The 19419-nt window shown below is 56.3% G+C and overlaps 2 protein-coding genes across 6 annotated transcripts in view; both read left to right on the top strand.

Moving 5' to 3' along the window:
• CCDC13 (coiled-coil domain containing 13) overlaps window positions 1-9750 on the top strand; it is a 57374-nt gene extending 47624 nt beyond the window's left edge. The window contains exons 14-16 of one of the 2 annotated variants that reach the window (XM_032316972.1): window positions 670-824; window positions 3682-3796; window positions 4352-9750. In XM_032316972.1, the coding sequence (XP_032172863.1) occupies window positions 670-824; window positions 3682-3796; window positions 4352-4553 (472 nt within the window). In that variant the 3' untranslated portion in view covers window positions 4554-9750. The remainder of the gene's footprint in view (window positions 1-669; window positions 825-3681; window positions 3797-4351) is intronic. The other variant, XM_032316915.1, reaches the window with a different exon arrangement.
• Window positions 730-19211, top strand: HHATL (hedgehog acyltransferase like). 4 transcript variants are annotated; one of them, XM_032317328.1, is made up of 12 exons: window positions 730-824; window positions 11845-11963; window positions 12372-12439; window positions 12977-13090; window positions 13208-13402; window positions 13768-13977; window positions 14324-14495; window positions 14962-15106; window positions 15226-15261; window positions 18031-18232; window positions 18634-18775; window positions 18975-19211. In XM_032317328.1, the coding sequence occupies exons 2-12, from the start codon at window positions 11858-11860 to the stop codon at window positions 19097-19099; spliced, it is 1515 nt and encodes a 504-aa protein (XP_032173219.1). In that variant the 5' UTR covers window positions 730-824; window positions 11845-11857; the 3' UTR covers window positions 19100-19211. The 4 variants fall into 4 exon arrangements, with proteins under 4 accessions (XP_032173219.1, XP_032173128.1, XP_032173379.1 ...); XM_032317237.1 differs by lacking the exon at window positions 730-824 and adding an exon at window positions 10048-10131; XM_032317406.1 differs by lacking the exon at window positions 730-824 and adding an exon at window positions 10138-11297.
• The last annotated feature ends 208 nt before the right edge of the window (window positions 19212-19419 follow it).

The raw sequence follows: 19419 nt of genomic DNA, 5'->3' as shown, positions 1-19419 counted from the left end.
CCAGAATCTCCAGGTAAGAGCCCGGGTCAGCCAACCCCTCTGATTTTGGCTTGTGGAACCTGGAGCAGACTAACCAATAGAGCCTGCTGAACTTTGACTTTCAGAACTGTGAGATAATAAATGCGTGTTGTTTTAAGGTGCTAAGTTTGTGGCAATTTGTTACAGCAGCAACAGAAAACTAATACACCCCTTACTATTAATTTAGCTGAAAAATGGTATGTAATTACCTTGGGAGGTGGAGGGGTGATTCTGTTTGGTAAGGGCTGACTCTGTTTGAGAGGGCTAAACTCAAGCTAAATTCTCGTGTTGCGTGACAGGAAGTCTAAAGATTATATTTAAACCTTGAAAAATAGCAGTATGGGCATCTGTAGAAATACGGCAGTAAATATTCAAAGAAACAGCTCAAAGTGTTCTAAGCAATTGCTTCTGGAGAGCCGGAAATGGGAGTGGGGAGGAGTGTGAGCGGCTGGCAAGCTTTTCATTTTAAGCCTTGGAGAGAACTATATGATTTTTAAACACATGTTCCTGTGTTCCTGCAGTAAAAATAAAGGACAAGTCACACCACCACTGGTGTAAGATGCGCCTGCCTCTCTGAGAGCCAGAGCCGCTGGGGTGAGGGCTGCCCCTGCCTGCCCTGGGGTACAGCAGCCCTTCCTGTCTGATCCCCAGGGTGGAGGAGAGCAACAGCAAGCTTCTGGAATCTGAGAAGAAGCTGCAGGAGGAGCGGCACCGCAGCGTGGTGCTAGAGCAACATCTCGAGAAGATGCGCCTGGAGCCTGGGAGGACGTCGGTCAGCCAGAGAGCAGCCCCCAGGAGCAAAACAGGTAGGGGCTGGACCAGGGGCCCCAGTGTCGGGGCGGGGTGGAGGCAGCCTTGCTGCTAATGGAGGAGCCCATCAGCAGCACCGCTTCAGTCCCTTCGAGAAGAACATGGGAAACAGAGGCCTCCATCAGGGTGCTGCTGGGGTCCTCTTTCCTTGGCCTCCTGGTCAGAACCAGGAGCCCCAACAGGCTCGCACGTGGCCCTGACTCAGACATCTGCAAACCCTTCCATGGGGTGACCGTGCCTCTGCTAAATGTCCTCAGCTGCCGCCCCCACCCCAGCCCTGAACCCTCTACCTCAAGCTGAGGCTGTTTAGAGTTGGTCCCGGAGCAAAGTTGGCCTGCAAGGAGGCCTGGGCAGCAGTGGCTGACCAGGAGAAGACTCTGTCTCTGCTGCTGGCTGCATTTGAGCAGGGATGAAGTACGCAGGGGTGATGGGGCTTCTCCATAGGCCTGGGAACGGAGCTGCTCCATCTTCTGTCCCACCATGCCCAACATGCAGCCTCCATGGTCTAAGATGGTGCCTTTAGCTTCCCCACCAGCAGCAGGAAGGAGGAAGGACAACCTGCTCCTCACCTTTTAAGGGCACGAGGCTAAGTCTGCTTGTGTCACTTCTGCCTTCATCCCCAGGACAGATCCTAGTCACATGACCATGCGTAGCTGCAGAGGGAGATTTTGTTGTCCTCAACTAAAAGATTTATTGCTCTAACACAGTGATTTTTTTAAAAAAGATTTTATTTATTTATTTGAGAGAGAGAGCACAAGAGCTGGGTAGAGGGAATAGGGAGAGGGAGAAGTAGGCTCCCCACTGAACCAGGAACCTGATGCGGGGCTCAATGTGGGGCTCAATCCTAGGACTCTGGGATCATGACCTGAGTTAAAGGCAGACGCTTAACCAACTGAGCCACCTTGGTGCCCCTAACACAGTGATTCCCGGTGTGATCCCCAGACCAGCAGCATCAGCATCTTATGCGGCTGGGCCGAGCTAGGGGTGCAGGAGGCCAGCACCAGAATCCAAGGAGGGAAGAATCTTTAGTACAGAGGGGCTAGACCTGCCTCCCTCTAATGTCCCCATCCCAATCCCCAACAGGCTCTGGAGTGGAGGTCCATCCCCCACTGCCCTGCCTCTCCACACTGCATTCTATCCCCCATCCCCTCCCTTAACAAGGACACTCAGACCTTTGTCCCCAGCCCAGATAAGATCATAATGCTCCAGAAACACATGTCAGGATGAGGTACAAAGCAGAAGTTGTGCACTTTTCCCTTGTCCCATCAGCAGAGCCGAGAACTCAAGGGCCCTTCCAGTAGCTGCTGGGGTCCAGGCTGGGGAAGGTCCCAATAGGTTAGCCCTGCTGGACCTTCAAGAATAGGTCCTCTAGGAATGTGGTGTCACTAGGTCTGGGGCTTATGTCCTGAGTAACCCAACCATGGGGTGCTCAGCCACAGCAGAACAAATCATTTTAGTTCTGCCTGGACAGCAAAGAGCATCTGCTTGACAGAAAGTGTCCTTGTGGTCTTTTCCACCTGCCGGCCTGTGATGTGGGCAGAGCACCACTACTTCACGGATTAGAGCACCACCACCACCCCCATCTGTAGAAAGAGGAGACCTGAGTCTGGAATTTGGTCCCTCCAATGGCAGTTACACTCCAGTGAGGAAGATGGGTAATTTACAAAAACAAAACAAAACAAAAAATAGTAAGAGATATGCTAAGTCAGATGGAGGCTGGGGCTGGGGCTGGCAGCTGAGGAGGGGATAGGAGGCACTGAGAGAGCAGCTGGTTTCCAGGAGGCCTGTGAAGACCTCACTGAGGAGCTGGCATCCGCACAGAGATAGCAGGAGGGGCAGGCGATGAGGTGTACAGATACTTTACAGAAAAGCAAGTGCAAAGGCACTGCAGTGAGAGCTTGGCTGGAGGCTTGAAGGAATAGCAAGGCATAGCAAGTGAGGTTGGCACGTGGTGAGGGGAGGGGAGCATGAGGCAAGCTCAGAGAAATGACAGAATTCTGAGGAGCTGGTCTGATCACTTAGGGCCTCAAGGTAAAAAAATGAATTCACCCAGGCCTCACAAAGCTCTGGAGGCAAGAACTATTATCCTCGTTTTACAGATGAGAAAACCAGCTCAGAAGGGTTGATGGTTTACCAGAGGCCACACAGCAGGGGGTGAAAACCAAGTCTCCTGATGCCAGGTGATTTTCCCTGGGCCACACCATCCCTAAGAACCACGCCATCTCTGAAGGCCTTTTCTGCACGGGTTTTCTGATGCCGGATGGTACCCAAATTCCTACCAGTCACCTTTGATTTCTTTTTCCGAGTATTCTGTGGCCTCTGGCCCTGGCCACCATGGACCCCCTATATGAATGTAGGGAGCCGGTCAGGGTAGGCCTTGGAGGCAGGGAGGACTCAGTGGTGTGAGGGCATAAGAGACAGTGGTGATCTGGACTCAGGCTCAAATGCAGAGCAGACTTCAGCCCTGGCTGCCTGCCAGAAACTTATGAATTGCAAAGATGGAGACAGTCAGGAGAGGACCCACCTTAGTAAGCACAATCAAGACTGTAGAAGAGACCAAAGCGTGAGTCCAAGGGAATACAGAGCAGGCATCAGGGAAGGAGGCAGCCCTTGTCCTGCATCTTAAAGAAAAAAAAAATTTTAATTGAAGTATAGTTGACACATAGTGTTAGTTTCAGGCATAGTGATCTGACAACTTAATAGGCTATGTGCCATGTCCTCCATCTTGAAGGAAGTATAATGTTTCAGAAAGTGGGAAAGCAAGAAATAGGCAGTGGAGTGGAGAGAGGGGAAGGAGAGACTTTACACAGGGCCATGGCCTCATCACAGAAAGTGGCTGCTGCTGCCCCACAGGTCTGCCCACCTCCAACACCAGGCTCAACCAGAACGGGAGTGAAAGGAAGGACCCATCCTTCACCCAGCTCTCCAATGTGCCCATGGAAGCTCAGATGGAGGAGCTGACCACCAGGTGCTCTCCTGTCCCATCTTCCTGAGGGTGGCATTGTCTGGGTGGCAGTACTTCCATGGGCAGAAGGATCATGTCTCTCCCCATTTGGGTTGTTTGTCCAGAGGGCCGCTGCCTGCTGGTCCTGGATTCTAAGCCTGCAATTCAGCAGCTGGCCATCAGAGGGCAAAGAGACCCAGCTGCATCTCTGATGGCCTCCAAGTTCTAAGAGTTTGACTAAGCCTGGGTTGCTGAAGCCACTTTTCTCACTCAGTTAAACTTTCAGGGTCAAAAACAGTGATGTTCAAGGAAGGGTGGGGGGACCCCTACAAATTAGTACTCATCCTTGAGGCAGCCAACATTTGGGGTAACTACAGGGTGCCAGGCCCAGGGCTGTGGGCGGGTACAGAGAGGAATCCCACATGGTACTCCCCCAGGGTCCAGGGGAGGAGGGGAGAGGTCAGAGAGCTGCAAGAGCAGCTGTGCCACCAGCCCTGTCCCCAGTACCCCTGTACACATGTGTGCTAGCACATGTATGCTAGCGTGGGCCACACTGAGCCCTTTCTTCACGTGGCCCAGGCTGGCCATCCAGGTGGAAGAGAATGAAATGCTGAAGACTGCCCTGGGCAGTGCCCTGCGTGGAAAGGAGGAGGATTTCCGAATGTACCACGAGACCCTGGGCCAGGTGAAAGGGGTCTTTCTGCAGGCCCTGCGGCAGCAGAAGGCGGACACTACCAGGATGGTGGCCCGGGGTCAGCCTGGCGGGACGGGGCAGCCTTAGGCCCGGAGAGGCCTCCACCGCTCCCGGAAGCCAACCTGGGCCAACCAGCTGAGCCCCTTCTCCTGGAAGAGGTTCCCCAAGGGTGGCCAAAGCCAACACGTCAGACCTGGAGGGCAAAGGAGAGGCCCAAGCAGAGCCCCGGAGGTGAACCCTGAAACTGGACAGGCCGGACAATGGCAGTGGAGGAGGTCCAGCAGCCCTCTCAGCGCCAGCAAGAGATTGGGATGGCCAGCCAGCTGTGGAAAGACAGAGGCAGCCCCTGAGGCAGGTGCTCATCGCCCTTGGCCCCAGCCCCAGCTGGGAGGCCCTGCAGTCCCACAGGACTCCATCCGCACGGGACAGTCTGAGGGCTCCAACTGCGAACCTCCCCCAGCCTCACCCCTCCACCTTCCTAGGCCATTACCCCCACACTCCCCCAGCTACCCCTCCATGGCTCCATCTGTGGCCACCCTGACCTTTGAAGCCTTGGCGGCACATGCTCCCCACCACTTTGTCAGCCCACTCTTCAGGGCTCTTCCTCAGCTGCAGACCTTCGGACTGGTAATAATAATGACTATTTTCACAGTCGTCACAGGTCCCCAGTGAGTGAGCATCTGCTGTGGAAACCTGACCCCGTCTAGTCTTCTAGTGACCCAGGGATTTGTCACTCTCTTTTGCTGATGAAGAAACGGAGGCTTTTAGAAAGGAGTTGGGCTAACATTTAACCCTGGGTGGGGGGGCTGACTACAAAAGCAGGGTCTTCCAAGTTGAGCGATTCGCTTCCCCCCAGCCGGCTGCTCCAGGAGTCCTCCATTTGCTCCCACAGGCTGCAGCTAGTGGGCGCTGGTGAGGGGCGGGGAGCGCTGGGCAGGAGCTTCAGGCAGGGAAGGGAGGTTCTGAGGCAGTGAGTCCAGTCCAAGGCACAGTGTTCCTCTTTCATGGCCAATTAGGGGTGAGCCCCCAATGTCCCTCTGTCACAGCGTCATCCCCCCACCTCACTACACTCACAGCCCTGGGGAAGGGTGGCCCTAAGGAAAGTCACCCACAGCCGTACAGACCAACCAGACCTCTTAACCACACGTGAGTACACAGAGGTCCCCACAAAGCTGCAGGTGCACAGAAATACCTAGACCCAGGAGCACCCAGCAGCATGGTGCATACACGCGCCCCCAGACCATGTCAGCTCCAAACTCACAGGCCTGCCACATGGGCACGTGCTCACACCCCAGCACATGAAGACCAGTCACTTGCATGGTGACTCACAGGTGCGGGCATGCGGGCCATACAGAGACCTCCCGGAGGGAAGCCCTCTGGGGCTCCTGGGAACTCTCTGCTCAGGCCCTTCCTCAGGGGTGGGGCTGTGCAGGTACTGTGCGCTGCCCACCCCCCAGCTAGGACACCCCTAACCCCATCTGGAGTGGCACAGGTCTAGAGGTACCCTGGCAAGTACAATGAAGGCCATCAGGGTGAAGCCACAATGCTGATGGGGTCCTAAGTGTCCCAGGAAAGGAAGAGTTTATCTCTGATTCCTTGTGAAAGGAGCTGGCCAGATAGAGCCAGAGGATTGAGAGGCCCTGTGTGGGAAGGGACAGTGTGTGACGGTGAGGAGTGGCCTAAAGCAGAGTTAGGGCACCAGACCGAATAGACAGTGCCTTCCCCTGCAGGCGTGGGGAAGCCCCCGCAGGGGGATCTGAGTGTGGGCGGTGCATGCTCCAGCCCTCAGTGGGGTCCCTGGGAGGGATAAACAGGCAGAGGACCAGCTGTCCTTCCTCAGGGATGGGCAGAGGCAGGGATCTCCTCAGGGAGCGCCAGGATGGCATCACACACATCCTAACCACTGGAGGGTCGTTTGGCTGCCCTTCCTGGCTCAGGGGGGCATCTGAGAGAGAAAAGGGCATCAAGTAACAGGGTCTGAATAGGTGGGGGTGCCTGGGGCACATCTCTTTCCCCATTCATCAGCTTCATGACCTTGGGCGTGTTACTTAACCTCTCCAAGCCCCCATGTCTTCATCTGTAAAATGCGGACAGGAATAGAAGCCTCCTTAAAGGGCTGCTGTTCTATGTGTCAGGCACGGCGGTGTCGGCCACCGTCTACTCAGCTGGCCGGCCATCAGGCAGTGAGTGCCACTGGCACACCAGCCTCTTCAGGCCTGTGAGGGGCCCAGAGGTCAATCTGACTTGCTGTTTTCAGGGAGCTCCTGGTCAAGTCAGATGGCATAAGAAGTAGGACCACGAGGAAGCAGGAGGTTATGGGATGCAGAGATGGAATGCAGCCCCTCAGAGCCTCTCACCACCTGTGCTAAGGCTTCCAGGCTCATCACCCAGATTTGGATGGAGCAGGGGCTGTTTGTATTTCCCTGAGGGGTTGGGGCTCGGGTGTGGAAGGGGAAGGCCCAGGAGAGCCAGGGAGCAGAGCTTTCTAAGGCAGGGAGGGGTTGTCAGAGGGACTAAGGACTGGGGCCCTGAGGATCTGGATGCAAGTGGGCCAGGCATAGAGTGGGGCAACCTGGTCTGTCCAGCTTAGTGCCCATGGTCCCTCCCAAGCCGCACCACCTGTCCCTGGGACCCTTCCCTCGGGCGGCTGGGCAGTGGGTGGACAGCAGTTGGGCTGGACTTGTCTTTCACAGTTGAGAACACTGAGGTCTGTGCCCAGAGCCAAAGGTCAGAGCAGGAGGAGGAGGAGAGGTGCTTGGAGAGCCGAGGGGCAAGGACAAGTAAAAGGGCTGGGCTGGGGAGAGGCGTCACGTGAGGACTCTCCCTGGCTGCACCTCAGGCAGGTGCGGGAGGCCTGGGTGCTCAGGTTCCTCCACTGACAGGTGAGACCTGGTGGAGCTGTGGGTGTGGCTTGGCCACCATCCCCACGAAGGCCTCTGGGGCACCACCACGGAGCTGGACAAGGTCACAGCCTGGCTTAGGCTGATTCAAGCTCCAAATACATTCCATTGTCATGGGACCCCTCCCTGCTTTCAGCAGCTCAAGGCAGGATGGCCTGCAGTGGGGGTCCTCTTCTGAGCCTGCATATGCAGTGCCAGGAACCAGCCTCCCCTCTCCCTCTGCACCGCCAGCGCCAGCGAGCCCACAGTCACCCCACCCATTCTCCACAGGCACTGCCTGCAGTCCCCAAGCCTTGCATATACCCACTACTCTCCATGCATTTTTACTTCGAGCAACAACACACCGAGAAATGAAAAGAGACGCTGAGACCTGAGAGAATTGCCCTACCCCTGCCCATTACAGCTCTCCCAGGGGCCCTGGCTGCCTTCGAGATGCTGACTCAGGCCCTTGTGCTGGTCTAAGCCCAGTCTGCTTCCTCCCCTTGTTCTGTGGGCTGATCACGCCAGGCACCCTTCTTTGCCACTACCCTCATACAGGATGGAGCTGGCCTTGGACTGTCCAGCGCCAGGTCTAAGAGACCTCCCGAGCCCTCTATCCAGCCTGCCATCCCCAAATGCCAGGCTCCCTGCAGACGCCACTGTGCACAGCTCCTGCTATGTGAGCCCTGCTTCTCTGGGTTTCTTGGGTGAGACCTCTGTGGCTTTCTTTATGAGCAATTCAGTGAGCCATGCCCTTCATGGAGTGAGTCATGGAATCCCCCCAAAAGCCCAATAAGGTCAGAGCAGGCCCATTTACAAATGAAGATCTGAGGCTCTGAGAAGCAGATCCCACCAGCGAGGCAGATCTGGGACTCAGGAACAAGTCAGCTGGCTGAACCTGGCTCTTGACTGCAGAGCCAAACCCCCCATCTGCTTCTCTGAGCCATTCTCTTTGAGTCTCATGGGCGTACCAACTAGACGGCTGGCCCAAGCTGGTCACAACGTGCACCCAGGGTGGATGAGTGGGGTTCTTGCCTGCAGGGTTATCAGCCCCAGAAGCTTACGGGGCTGAACTCCTTGTTCATCAGCATCCTTTTCTATCAAATGGGGGAAATGGAAACACCTTCCCTAGGGGTTGTGGTGTTATTAAAAAGAGTAAGTCCATGTAAAGCCTTAGAACCATGTCCAGCTACTGTGATTAACTTACTGCCCTTCTAACAACCATTGACTCTACCTTGGGACTCTGCTCAGCTTCACCCCGATGCCCACCCCTATCCAGAAAGCCCTCCCTAACCCCTGTATTCTGGCTGAGGCATCCATCCCTGATGCTGGCCAACTCGAGTGCCCATGATCCCAACTGCCGCTCTCACCCAGCCTCTATACTGTGCGGTAATCTTGGTGTACACTTCTTGGGGGTGGGCACCAGTGATGAAGGCCTCCATGTTGTTCTGTTGCGTTGTTCTGATGCTGAGGTCTCCTTGCTTCTTCCTCTGGGCCAAAGTGTCTGCTAGGGAGGAAGCTCATTGCCTAAGGGCATTGTGGGAGGGTAGGGGACTCTCCCCTTCTCAGATCTTGGTCAGGCTCTGGAAGTTCCCTTATTAGCGGGTGGAGGAGGGTCGCAGGGCACAACACCTTCTTTCCCCATCCTCTGCTGAGCCCATGGCTGGAGTCCAGGGATCAGCAGGAGTTCCAGGACCTGTCCTGTGACTTGTTACAGTCACACAGCTCCTTCAAACCCCCAGACCCCAGGTCCCGCTCACTGCACATGCCTGAATTGGCCCCCACAGAGAAGGCACAAGGACACCCAGCTCCCCTAGACTCTGGGGTCCTCTTCCTAAAGGGAAACTGTCAGGTGTTCCTGTCCTCTTGGCAGGTTCTTTAGGATACTTTTACCCATTGGGAAGGAGGGGCTGAGGCCTTGGGTGCCCCTTGCATGAATGAGGGACATGTCCTGCTGTCCCCAGAGGGCTTCTGGTTGGTTAGGGACATTCAAGAGATTCCAGTCACTCCAAGAACCTATTTAAGCCTTGCCAGGTGACCCTGCTAGCACCTCGCCACCTGGACAACTGCCTGTGGGACTGGGCTGGGGTATGGGACCCCCTCCACCACGTGTCTCATGCCAGTTCCAATCCTACCAGTCAAGCCAGTCCTCCCCCAGACATTAGCACCTGGGCAGCAAGGATTCTTGATATAGTGAAATGAACCAGGACAGGGGACTGGATGGATCTGCCCTGGGACAGCCCTTGGGAGTTCCCATGTAAAGATGTGGGCTAGAGTATGGAGCTGAGCATGCAGTGTGCATGTGTGTGCATGCGATGGGGGCAGGGCTCACAAGAGGCCAGTGCGGGTTTCCCAGAAGACTTCCCGGAAGAGGGGAGTTCTGGTCAGCAGGGAGAGGAAGGCACAGGCTCTACAGACCAAGAGAGGCAGGCTGAAGTGAGGTCCAGGTGTCCCTGTTAGAGCCTATGCCACTCGCCACCCCTTCCCCCACCCCTGCCCCCCCACGATCCTCCCTGCGGCTCCCTGTGGCCAGCAGCTCTGCAGCGCTCCGCTCTGCTCCACTCTGCTTCACTCCACTCCGCTCCAGGAAGGCCACCTCCTCCCTGCCCTCCTCCACCCTCCTCCTGCTGTCACCACTCATAGCCTTGAAGGGGTGGGGACCCCAGGCCTGGACACACCCCACTGTGGCCCCAGAGCCTAGCTGGTCGGACGGACGCACGGTTGGACGCAGGACCCCGGAGCCCCGAGGTGGGCAGTGTGCCAGGGTCCCTCACAGCCTTCTCAAGGTCAGTGCCAGCCGGGAATTCAGCTACTCTGGGGTCCTTGAGACCCGTGGAGCCCACCTTAAGCCCCTCATCCCAGACTTCAGGTCCCAAAGCAGTCTTTACCTCAGGTATGCCTGAGGCAGGCAGGATCAGGGGGCAGGGGGCAGGACTGTATCCAACGGGCCCAGGTCCGGGGGTCTATTGGAAGAGGTCACAGGCCAGGGTCCAGCCTTGGTCCTGCTCATGGAGGCCTCACTGGGGACACCCCGCACCGGCCATGGGGAGCTAAAATTGGAAAGTAGCAAGTGGGAGGCAGCTGACAAAGCTATTTCTCGGGCTCTTCACCGTGCTCCGGTTTCAAGCTCCTGCTCCATTAACCTGATCCTCCAGGCCTCCCTCCCCCCACCTGGCTGATGAGGAGACGCCTCAGCCCTCAGGCCAGCACTGCCGAAGTCAGTCTGGAGAGCCCCCTGGTATGGGCAGGGGCGGAAATGCTCTTCTCTTATCTGAGATTCCAAAGGGCTCCCTGGGAACACACAATCCTGTCCCATGCTCTCTGTGTGACCTTGACAGGTCCCCTCCCCTCTCTGGTCCATGACCCCTCTGTATATGAAGTGGGGAGAATGCTGACTCTGGGGGGCTGGGAGAGCTGGTTACAATGCTGGGAAAGGAAATTTGGGGGAGGAGGATCAGGTGTGGGAAACAGGGCCATGCCAGCCACCTCTTGGCCCAGCCCAGCCCAGCCCAGCCCAAGAAAGTGCTTAGACACATTCTTCCCTTTAATTTGGCCCTGGGTCTGTTACCCAAGGCACCCTTGGGAAAGCCCAAGTCCAGGCTGGAGCATAGGAGAGGCATACAAGGGGGTGGCCCATCCTGGAGACAACTAGGCCCTGGAAGAAGGGAGTGGCTAGCCTCACCCTGAGCCTGATACTGGTCAGCACCTTGGACAGAGGCCAACGCCCTGCCTGGGGCCCTGTCTGGCCCTGCCTGGCCCCACACCCACTACCCCAGGGCACCTCTTCAAATAGCACCGCCTCTAGCCAGTATCCAGGGCCTGAAGACACAAGCACTGAGAGTGGGCTGGTGTAGCCACGGACACAGGGCAGGGAACAGGGAAGTGGCGGGCTGGGGCTCAGGGGCTGGTTGGGGCAATGGGAATCAGTGAGAGGCTGGAGGCTGAATGAGAGGTAAGAAAGCTCAATACTGGGGACAGGACCCGGGAGGCCAGGAGATCTCAGAGAAGTGAAGGCAGCTCTGGAGGGGTGTGGGAATCCGAGAAGAGGGCATGGGCGGTGGGGGGCGGGGGGCATTGTCAGGAACTGAAGGAGGTTTACTGAGGGGGTTGGGGGTCCTGGGGGTGAGAAACATGATTGAGGTGACATAGATGGAGTCCCCCCCCATGTGAAGGTCACCTGAGGCCTTGGCAGGAACCGTTCAAGCAAAGGGTGGGGACCAGTCCACCTGAAAGGTATGAAAGGGTCAATGAAGGTAGGCGGGCAGGCTGAGAGTGAAGATTACGCTTTCAAAAGCCTTCAAATGGATGGGCGGGAGCTAGAGCAGCAGCTAGAAACAGGTACTAGATGTTATGGTGTCTGGGACGAGTGGGGGACTGGAGAAGTAGGATAATAGCTTGAGATCCCATATGGGATCCCCACCATCTCCACAGGGGACCATCAGGTAGGGCGAGGCAGGGCTAGGGGGCAGCAGTACCCTCACCCAATCTGTCTCCCCCAGTGCCACCCAGGCTATGGGCATCAAGACAGCGTTGCCTGCGGCGGAGCTGGGCTTATACTCCCTGGTGCTGAGTGGGGCTCTGGCCTATGCTGGTCGGGGCCTCCTTGAAGCTTCACAAGGTAACAGCGGGCTCTGGAGCAGGGAGTGGGATGCTTCATCCCCTGCGGGCTTCAGGGTTCCACCCAGCAAGGTTATAAACTTCAAGGCTTCAGACCCAGGATATTCCCTAAGCCCAGGGGTTTGGGCTGAGTTAGGTGAAGTCACAGGGAGAGACAGATGCAGAGGCCCTGACAGAGATCTGCACACAGAGCCACAGAGAGAGAAAGAGAAACTCCGACCCTCAGAGGTATAGTCAGAGACCTGGCCGGAGACACACAATGAGACCCAGAGAGAAGTAGAAGCAGAGAGAGAGAGACTTAGACCCATTTCCATCTCCCCAGGGTCATGGTCAGCCCAGCTGTAGGGGCAGGTGTGGGTGTGGGCGTGAAGTCCCCCCAGCCCCCACTGAGGCCACACTCTGTTTTCAGATGGGGCCCACCGGAAGGCCTTCCGGGAGTCTGTGCAACCTGGCTGGGAATACATTGGCCGGAAGATGGTAGGTCCCCCACACCCCTGGGTCCCTGACAGAGGTCCCTGATCCCGGCATGTCTCTCACATCCCAGACCCTTTCCAACTCTCCCCCATTCCAGATGTTCCCATGTAACAGAGGGCTCACGGTGAGGAGGGTCTCTGGCTTGAGTCTCAGAGTCTTCTGTTTCTCCACCGGTCCACCCTGTGTCTTCCTGGGGCCACATCAAGCCTGCCCCCAGGCACTGCTCATTTAGGAAATAAATTGAGACTTGTTTCAGCAGGGGCCCCCAGCACCGTCTTTCCCAGGAACAGTGCCATGAATGGTGGAATGTCAGGCAATATGCCGAACAGAGGGGCAGGGCAGTTCACACACCCCACCCGTCATTTCTCTCTACCTACCTGGCTGGTACTTCCCCCAGAGGAGAAGGCGAGGGCCTCCAGCCATGGCTGTCCTCTAATGCATAAGAATACGGAGGTTGGGGAGGTGCTGGGGCTCTGCTCAGCCAAAGTACCAGCACATCCTGCCCCACTACCCCTCCTTAACTGCCCGGGCCTGCCCCAGGACGTGGCTGACTTCGAGTGGGTGATGTGGTTCACCTCCTTCCGCAACGTCATCATCTTCGCCCTCTCTGGACACGTGCTATTTGCTAAACTCTGCACGATGGTTGCCCCCCAGGTGAGTTGAACCTGAGCCACCCCAACCTCCCTTGCCAGCTACCCCTGAGCTACAAGTGTTGGGGGTCCCACCTCCATTTGTATGGATAGATAAACCATCCCTTCTCCCTGTCCACAGCTCCGTTCCTGGATGTATGCCGTGTATGGGGCCCTGGCTGTGCTGGGCACAATGGGCCCTTGGTACCTGCTGCTACTGTTTGGCCACTGTGTCAGCCTCTACTTGGCCTCACTCTTGGGCCAGCCCTGGCTCTGTCTTGGCCTCAGCCTGGCCAGCCTCGCCTCCTTCAAGCTGGATCCCCTAATCTCCTGGCAGGTGTGCAGTGGGGAGGGGGAAGGGTAGAGCGGGGGAAGGACTAGGACCCCAACTTCTCACCCCATCCAAAGCCCTCATTTCCAGAGACTCCCCAAGCATTTCCTTCACTTCCCACCTGTCTCCAAGTCTCTGACTGGGGCACATGCCGGCCCACAGAGTGGTCCCCTCTGCCACAGCGAGGACATGTCCTGCTTGTTCCCTGTGCTATCCAAACAGTTAACATGAATGAGCCCTCAGTGGCTAGTGTTGATTGGCTCTGCAAGAGAGGAGGGAGAAGGATGAGGCTGGGCCCCTGTGGGAAGCTGGGTGGGCTTCCCAGAGACAGGGGCAACTGGTGAGCTGGCGGCCTGTTCTCTCCCATCCAGAGCGGGTTGGTAACAGGCACTTTTGATCTTCAAGAGGTGCTGTTTCACGGGGGCAGTGGTTTCACGGTACTGCGTTGTGCCAGCTTCGCGCTGGAGAGCTGTGCCCACCCTGACCGCCACTACTCCCTAGCTGACCTGCTCAAGTACAACTTCTACCTGCCTTTCTTCTTCTTTGGGCCCATCATGACCTTTGATCGCTTCCACGCCCAGGTGAGTGGACACCCTGTGGGCTTCCAGAGCAGGGCTGGGTCTCCCTCTCCAGACAGGGCCTCCCATCTCAGCTAGGGCTCTCAGGACAGGTTGCGACCTCACCTTCAGTCATGACTCCAGGATGAAGCTGTAATATCCAGCCTCCTCAGACCCCAGCTTGGGGCCACATTCCCTGCTCAGACAGGGGTCACAAGCCGGGGAAGTGACTCCAGGCTCAGGGAGGGCCGCCAGGATGAAGCCACCTCTCCCCTCACCCACGGATCCCCAGTTGGTGACCCCCCCCCCCCCATTCAGACCCTCCTCCGGCAGGCCTTGCCTCCCCACTCAGACACTTCGCATCTCCCAGATGAGCCAGGTGGAGCCGGTGAGGCGCGAGGGTGAGCTGTGGCGCATCCGGGCCCAGGCCGGCCTCAGCGTCGTGGCCATCATGGCCGTGGACATCTTCTTCCACTTCTTCTACATCCTCACCATCCCCAGTGACCTCAAGTTTGCCAACCGCCTCCCGGACAGCGCCCTCGGTGGGTGCTCGTCTGGGCCAGAACACGGGGCTGGGAAAGACAGAAAGACAGACCCTCTGCGCCCCAGGGCGTCACTGCTGGGGAGCTGACAGCTGAAAGGGCACAGCACCGATCCAAGGGTGGGGGAGCCGGGATTTACTCTATGAAATGCTTGGGACTTGGAGTTAGCTCTGCTCTGTGAGGCCAGAGCGATAGCTGCAGAGCCCGCCTCGCAAGGGCCTCGGATTGATTTCCACTGCCCCAATGGGGTCTCCCTGGGGCGGGCCATACCAGCTCCTCCCCCAGGAAATGGGGGTGTGGCCTCCGTGGGTGCGGGTCGGCTGCCAGTGCCTCCTCTACGACCTGACCTGCGGAGAGAGGCTGTAGGGTAGGGCCCGGTTTCCTGCCTTCCCACCACAACTTGGGGGATCCTGGGAGCGGAGACCCACATGACTCCCCCCAGGCAGTGACGACACCCTGTCCCCAGCTGGCTTGGCCTACTCAAACCTGGTGTACGACTGGGTGAAGGCTGCCGTCCTCTTCGGCGTGGTCAACACCGTGGCGCGCCTTGACCACTTGGACCCGCCTCAGGCTCCCAAGTGCATCACAGCGCTCTATGTCTTCGCTGAAACGTGAGTGTGAGATCCGCGGGAAACACCGCAGGGATCCTCACCCTCCCGTAGCCTCTTTCTCCCATTCCCCCTGAGCTCTACTCCTGGCTGATTCACACCCATCCGCTCTCCTCCCACAGGCACTTTGACCGTGGCATCAACGACTGGCTTTGCAAGTGAGTTGGGGTGGGGGGGTAGGGTGGAGTAATGGTCACAGCCATCTCGCGAGGTGTGTGACTCCGGCAGTGCAGAGATGGGTCCACGTTTTAAAAGATTCCCTGAGCCAGAGGAAGCAAAGAGGGGGTTGTGGCAGTGGGCTAGGTGAAAGGGGTTTGGACATGAATGGGGGCACTGGAAGTGAGAGAAATGGTTGGAGTCAAGACACACAGCAGGGACCCTGGACAGGACTTGGCCATGGATTGCAGGGATCAAGAAGGAGAAGGAAATGGCCCCTAGATTCCTTTTTGCCTGGGAAGATGGAGGGGCAGCATTAGAGAGGGGTTTTATGTGAGAAATGGTTGGAATCCGGGAGATATCCTTGTGGAGGTTCAGGGAGGTTGCTGGGTCTGAGGGTCTGGAGTTCAGAGAAGCCTGGAGGACCGATGTAGCTCTGAGCTTTGAGTGTGGGACGGTGGTCTTTAGTCCTTGGGAGTGCATACGTCCCAAGGAGAGAGAGTAAAGAAGAAGAGAGAAGGTGCAGCTGGGATTGGAGCTGGAATGACTCCCACTGGGGGAGAGAGGAGAGTGGTAGAAGGGACTGAAAAGTGCGGTCAGAGGAGCAAGTCAGGACAGCATGACAGTCTGGAAACCAGGAAGACCACCCAGGCACGGTGGGGGCAGCTGGGTCAGATGCTGCTGGGGAAGCTAGCTAGTGAGGGGGAGACAGAGGAGTTGCTGAAGGGAGACGTGAGGTGTCTTAAGACAGCAAATAGTGGAACATGCCTGGTTGCTAAGAGGAAGTCTAAGTTTGGGAGGCAGGATAGAGAGGTGATTGACAGAGTGAGGTCTCCAAGGAGGGAGGAGGTGATGGAACCAGTGCTAGGCACAGGCGTGGCTTCAGGATAGGGAGGAAGAAGAGAAGCCAGCGTGGGTGCAGGGTGGCGGGTTAGTGTCAAGAAGTAAGGGTCCACCTGAAGCCTTCAGTTTTCGCCATGAAATAGGAGGCAAGGTCAGCAGCTGAGAGATGCAGGGTTTGGCATGGAGGGAGGCAGCATCTTCATGGCCCCTTTCTTCTTGCCTAGATCCCCCCACCACACCTACTCATCATTGGGGGGAGAGATAAGGGTGGATTAGCCACTGCAGAGCATGGCAGAAGAAGCTGACTAGAGAAACCTTAGCACTGAGATCCCGGGTGGGGTTGGAGGTGGTGGATTTATGGACTCTAGCACGTGAAGGTATGAGATATTCCTCATCAGGGCTTAGCTTCTTGGGTGCAAGTGAGGAGAATGTGGGTGATTGGGCTCTTCCCGTTGGGTGGGAAGAAGTGAAGGATAAGGGGTTTTAGGTTATTTATAAAGATGACTCATTGGATTTAAGCCAGTTAAAGAGGATGGTAAAGATAGGATGTCAAGGTGAGGAAGAGAGGGAGGAGTCTATGCGATCCCAGTTCTCCAGAACAACTGGAGCTGGGGGCCATATCAGGAGGGGGTGGGTGGAGAATGGTAACTAGGACAGAATGAAATTTCAAGTGGTGACAAAGTTGGAATATGGTGTGGAGAAGAAACCATTGGAAATGAACAGGTCAAGGCATGGAGAAGTGTTACTCAATGGGTCTTCTACTGAATTTATTTAACAAATATTTATTGAGTACCTACTATGTGCCAGGCACTGTTCTAGGCACTGGGGATACAGCAGTGAACATGGCAAAGACTCTGAACACATGGAGCTTACACTCTAGTGGGGAGAAACAGCCCATAAACAGGTAAACAAAATATATATAAGATAATTTTAGAGAGTGGTAAGCATTATGAAAAAAAAATAAAACAAGTGTGATGGGATAGAAGCTGGCCACAGGATAGAAGCTTCTATAGTTGTGGTCTGGGGAAGCCTCTGTGGGATGATATTTGAATTGAGACTTGAGTGATAAGGAAATCTAGGGAAGAGAATGTCAGGGAGAAGGAGCAAGTACATAGGCTTGAGGCCGGAACAAGCTGTGTGTATCTGAGAGACAGGAAGGCAAGAATGAGGGCTAACTGGTGGGTGTGAGGTCAGGGAAGGAGGCAGAAACCAGACATCATGGGATCTTCTAGCCTTAGTAAGGAGGTGGTCTATTCTAATCGTAATGGGGAGCCTTGGGGGCACATTTGATTGTGGAAGTCCTATGATCTGACTCTGGCTGCCATGTGGAGAACGGATGGTAGGGGGCCAAAGGCAGAGGCAGGGAAATGACTTAAGAGACTCTTGCAATAGAGAGGAGATGACATGCTGGACAAGTAGTGGTAGTGGGGGTGGCAAGCAGCAATCAGGACTGCATAGAACCCACAGAACTTGCTGGCTTGGATGTGGGGAGGGGAACTGACAGTCTAAGATGGTGCCAAGGCTTGAGTAGAGGGAAGTGTCATTATCTGAGATGAGGATGCAGCAGGTTTCGACAGGGATGGGGGACTCAGTCGTTCAAATGAGATGTCTAGTGACAGTTGGATGTGTGAGTGAAGAAAGTGAACTAAAGACATAGATCTGGGGCTCATCAGCCAAGAGACGGTGTTCAAAGTCTTGGGTCAGATGAGATTGCTTGGGGAATGGATGAGAAGACACCGAAGTTCAAAGCTGAGCCTTCCACATTCTGAACTTGGATAGAGGAGGACCAGGCATCTGAGATCAGGAACATGGGACATTCTCCAGGATGACAGTGTTGAGGAGGGCTGCCCTGTGGTATATTCTTTGCCTTTCTCCTACTTGCCCTTTCCCACACCCCCTGCTGGTCTTTTCTCCTGCCTTTCTTGCAGGTACGTGTATGACCACATTGGTGGGGAGCACTCCGAGGTGATCCCAGAGCTGGGGGCCACTGTGGCCACATTTGCCATCACTACTCTGTGGCTTGGACCTTGTGATATCGTTTACCTATGGTCATTCCTGAACTGCTTTGGCCTCAACTTTGAGCTCTGGGCACAGAAGCTGGCAGAGTGGGGGCCTCTAGCACAAATTGAGGTGAGTGGGAAAAGTTGGGGGCAGGGGTTGGCTGGGCCACTGGAGGGGGTGGCCTTGCTGCTCTCTGGGATCTTCCAGCCACATGTGGAGTTCCTGAAGAGTTCTCAATCCAGAACTTTCTCACCACGACTTCCTGGCTATCAGGGCAATGGCTCCCCCTTGGGTATCTAGCACCCCCTTCTGTGGAGTGTGGACACCTGGGCCAGGCTGTGTCAGTCAGACCCTCCCCTCTGTCTGGTGGTCAGTATTCCCATCTTTAACAATGAGGGAGGGCTGCCCTGGGGACTCTCAGGGACCCAAGCTCATCCCCAGGACCTGGGGTAGCCATGTGGGCAGGGTCTCTGACCCACGGTGTCCTCTTTCCCCTGGCCCTCTTGCCAATGCCTTCTTGGACTGGGCAGGCTTCTCTGTCGGAGCAGATGTCTCGCAGGGTCCGAGCTCTCTTTGGGGCCGTGAACTTCTGGGCCATCATCATGTACAACCTTGTAAGCCTGAACAGCCTTGAGTTCACAGAGCTGGTCGCCAGACGCCTGCTACTCACAGGTGAGGGATGGGGGTGTGGACACAGAAAGTGCCAGACATTCACCTTGAGGACTGTGACCTCCTGAAATGCCGCCATTGCAGCCCAACACACCGGGGACTCAGCAGGGAGGGCCAATCATGTGGGGAGAGGCATGAGAAGGAAAGCGTCACTGAGGCTGGGGTCCTGCTCCCAGGCGTCGATGACCTCTTCCCCACACAGGCTTCCCCCAGACTACTCTGGCCGTCCTATTCGTCACCTACTGTGGTGTCCAGCTGGTGAAGGAACGAGAGCGAACCCTAGCACTAGAAGACGAGCAGATGCAGGACAAAGAGAAGCCGGAGTAGCTGGGAGGAGTAAGAGGGAAGAGGAATGGGCACTGCTCAGCTACTCCCGGGTCCGGCCCAGGACAGGCCGGAGGGGGCCTGACCACTAGAATAAAAGACTTTTCTACCACAGTTCGGCTATTCCCTGTCCCTTCCACCAGCAATCTCCTGGCTTCTTGTCCATGCTGTATGAGGAGGTGGGGTCTCTGAGCCCCAGGGAGGGGGGGTTAGGCTCTAGGGGCACCAGAATGTGGAGACAATACACCCATGGAGTGTGGAGGCCACTGCCCTGGGCAACCCAGGCGCTCAATCTGGCATCTTCAATCACCTGGTCACGGACT

The sequence above is a fragment of the Mustela erminea genome, chromosome 1, assembly GCF_009829155.1.
Source record: "Mustela erminea isolate mMusErm1 chromosome 1, mMusErm1.Pri, whole genome shotgun sequence".
Taxonomy (NCBI): Eukaryota; Metazoa; Chordata; class Mammalia; order Carnivora; family Mustelidae; genus Mustela; species Mustela erminea.
The sequence above is the reverse complement of the archived record's forward strand: the minus strand, read 5'-3'. Positions and strand labels throughout refer to the sequence as shown.

Coding starts and splice junctions, on each gene's coding strand:
- HHATL (XM_032317328.1), top strand. CDS start 11,858: ATGGGCATCAAGACAGCGTTGCCTGCGGCGGAGCTGGGCTTATACTCC. Junction 14,496..14,961: donor CCTCCCGGACAGCGCCCTCG/GTGGGTGCTCGT, acceptor CCCTGTCCCCAG/CTGGCTTGGCCTACTCAAAC. Junction 18,776..18,974: donor CAGACGCCTGCTACTCACAG/GTGAGGGATGGG, acceptor TTCCCCACACAG/GCTTCCCCCAGACTACTCTG.